At 58.1% G+C, this 2,290-nt stretch overlaps 2 protein-coding genes across 2 annotated transcripts; both read left to right on the top strand.

The window, feature by feature from the left end:
• Positions 1-25: 25 nt before the first annotated feature.
• On the top strand, positions 26-1,352 carry SPRG_18434 (hypothetical protein; the record flags this gene model as incomplete). The annotated part of the gene is made up of 4 exons (XM_012357873.1): positions 26-424; positions 468-749; positions 793-952; positions 1,009-1,352. The coding sequence occupies 4 exons, from the start codon at positions 26-28 to the stop codon at positions 1,290-1,292; spliced, it is 1,125 nt and encodes a 374-aa protein (XP_012213263.1). The 3' UTR covers positions 1,293-1,352.
• Positions 1,353-1,919: 567 nt separating this feature from the next.
• SPRG_18433 (hypothetical protein) lies at positions 1,920-2,276 on the top strand (the record flags this gene model as incomplete). Its single annotated transcript, XM_012357872.1, has 1 exon — positions 1,920-2,276. A coding segment is annotated over one exon (357 nt), but the record flags the coding sequence as incomplete, so codon positions are not given.
• Positions 2,277-2,290: the final 14 nt, after the last annotated feature.

The raw sequence follows: 2,290 nt of genomic DNA, 5'->3' as shown, positions 1-2,290 counted from the left end.
GCCAATCTCGCTCACGGACAAGACCATGTACATTGCCCGACTGCACCAGTCGGTCCTCGACGCAACGCCCGACGAAGCGTCGGCGGAAGCGCTCAATAAGCCTCGACGCCGCCGCACCGTTCCGATCGCTGCCAAGCTCGTGGTTCTAGTCTCAATCGACGTCGAAGAGCGCAGCGCCGACGGCATCTACGAACCCGTGACGGTCAAAGAAGACGGGACGCTGCGGCTCAAGCAAGGCCAGGCGCGTCGCATCGTCGTCCGGGCCGTGCAAGCCGACCACCAGCACTTTTGCCTCCTTGGCATCCCCCACGTTCGCATCTGCAGCGAGCGCACGCGGACCAAAGCGCCGCGCACAGAGTACGCTGCGGCGTCTGCTCTCGGCTCGGCCACGCTCGGCGGCTTCTTTCACAAATACGGGGCCGAGGTCTTGCCATCCTGTCGGCGCAAGTCTGACGATTGCCATGTAGGATGCGAGCATGTCTCCTGGCGCCATGGACGACGCCAGCCAATGGCAAGCACTCGACTTTCGCAGCCCGTCGCAGATTGATCCCGAGGCACGCACTGTGTCGTGTGTCATGAAGTGGGACGCGAACGTCGCCGAGCGTCACTGCCACCGTGGCGAGCGGCGTATCTTCCGCGTCGCCGTCGCGCTCGAGACGCAGATCTCGGAGGCGCCGGTGATTGTCGCCAAGAGCGTCACGACCAAAGTCTGTGCATCGGCGACGTCACTCAAGCAGCTCCAGCGTCAGGTGGTGCAAAGAATATGCCCCGGAGGCTCTCATGCTTTAATAGATGCAGACGGCGTGGTGGGCCCGCGAAAGCTTTAGCCGATCGCACCGCCTCGGCAAGTGGTTTGCCATTGAAGTTGTCAAGCCTGTCGCATCCCCGCGCGACGACGCGCCGGCCGCCAAAGCGCTTCTCGCCGAGCGCCTCTTGGACCATTATGGCAAAGGTACTACTCGACAGCAGATGCCATCGTTGTCACGATGCAACACTCGCGGTGGGTAGGCATGCAAAAGCTTGATGTCGCATTCGATCTGGAGCGGTTCCGCCAGCAGTTTCTCGCCGAGACTGAGTCCTTGACCATGTCCGAGGTCGACGAAAAGCCAGCCCACGTGTGTGCGACCAAGTCCACATCGACCCATGTGGTTCAACAGATTCACGGCGAGCTCTTTGTCGAGCGCCGCAACACGCCTGGTATCCTCGTGCACTTGACATCGGGCACGCTCGTCGACACGACTGAGGCGACGGCGTACAGCCCCAACGTTGCGCACGTGGTGACGCAGACGTAAAGCATTTGTATGGTGCATCCATAATACTAGTATACTTTTAAAGACATCTTCGGTAGCTCCGCCGTATCGAGCTCCACTTAATCTTTATGGACTATGTACGAGCTTGCCCAACCCGATAAACGTTGCGAAATATGTGCTCGGTCGGGGGAATGCAACGACCAGATACATGCATGGACTGTGTCGGGCGCACAATCAAACCAGGCTCCATCACTGGTTTTAACGATACCACAGGGAAGCGCACGGCTCCCATGACGGCGGTCAAGGAACTGCACGCTCCATTTCTAGTCAAATATAGCATCGCGTTGCCACAGGCAATATTTATCACCTTATTGGTTTTTACGCCCAGAAACTTGGTTCTTACGCCCGAAAATCGTTTTCACCTTCAGCGATTGATATCCACTACACTTGTCCGACGGTTGGCCTTATGGTTATGCCTTGGGCCAACTCAATTGACCACTTTTAAATTGCGCGCTGCTATCAAGATGCTTGTACATGTAGCATGGTTTGTCCCACGTTGGGGTAAACCTGAATTTTGGGATTTCCAATACAGAGCCCACAGCGTAAAGTAAATCCCAGTTGTTTGTCCCACGGGCCGATGACCCACCTCATTTTGCTGAAGCATCCGATATGACGACGACCAACAGTGAGGCGCGGACGGCCTTTGTCACCGGCGCGACGGGCTTCCTTGGGCGGCACCTCGTCGAGTCGCTCCAGCGCAATGGCTGGCGCATCGTTGCCATGCACCGACCAGGCTCCAACGTCAAAGTGCTTTTGGATCTCGGCGTTCAGTGCGTGGTCGCCGACCTCCAAGACCCCGCATCGATCGCAGCGATATTGCCGAACGAGGTCGATGCCGTCTTCCACGTCGCTGCCAACACGACGTTGTGGCGCGCCAGGCATGCTGAGCAGTGGCGCGATAACGTCCTTGGTACCAAGGCCATGTGCGAAGCTGCCTTGCAGCAGCATGCCAAGCGCTTCGTCTTTGTAAGCTCCGTCGC

Source organism: Saprolegnia parasitica (assembly GCF_000151545.1).
Source record: "Saprolegnia parasitica CBS 223.65 unplaced genomic scaffold supercont2.1196, whole genome shotgun sequence".
NCBI lineage: Eukaryota > Oomycota > Saprolegniomycetes > Saprolegniales > Saprolegniaceae > Saprolegnia > Saprolegnia parasitica.
The sequence above is the reverse complement of the archived record's forward strand: the minus strand, read 5'-3'. Positions and strand labels throughout refer to the sequence as shown.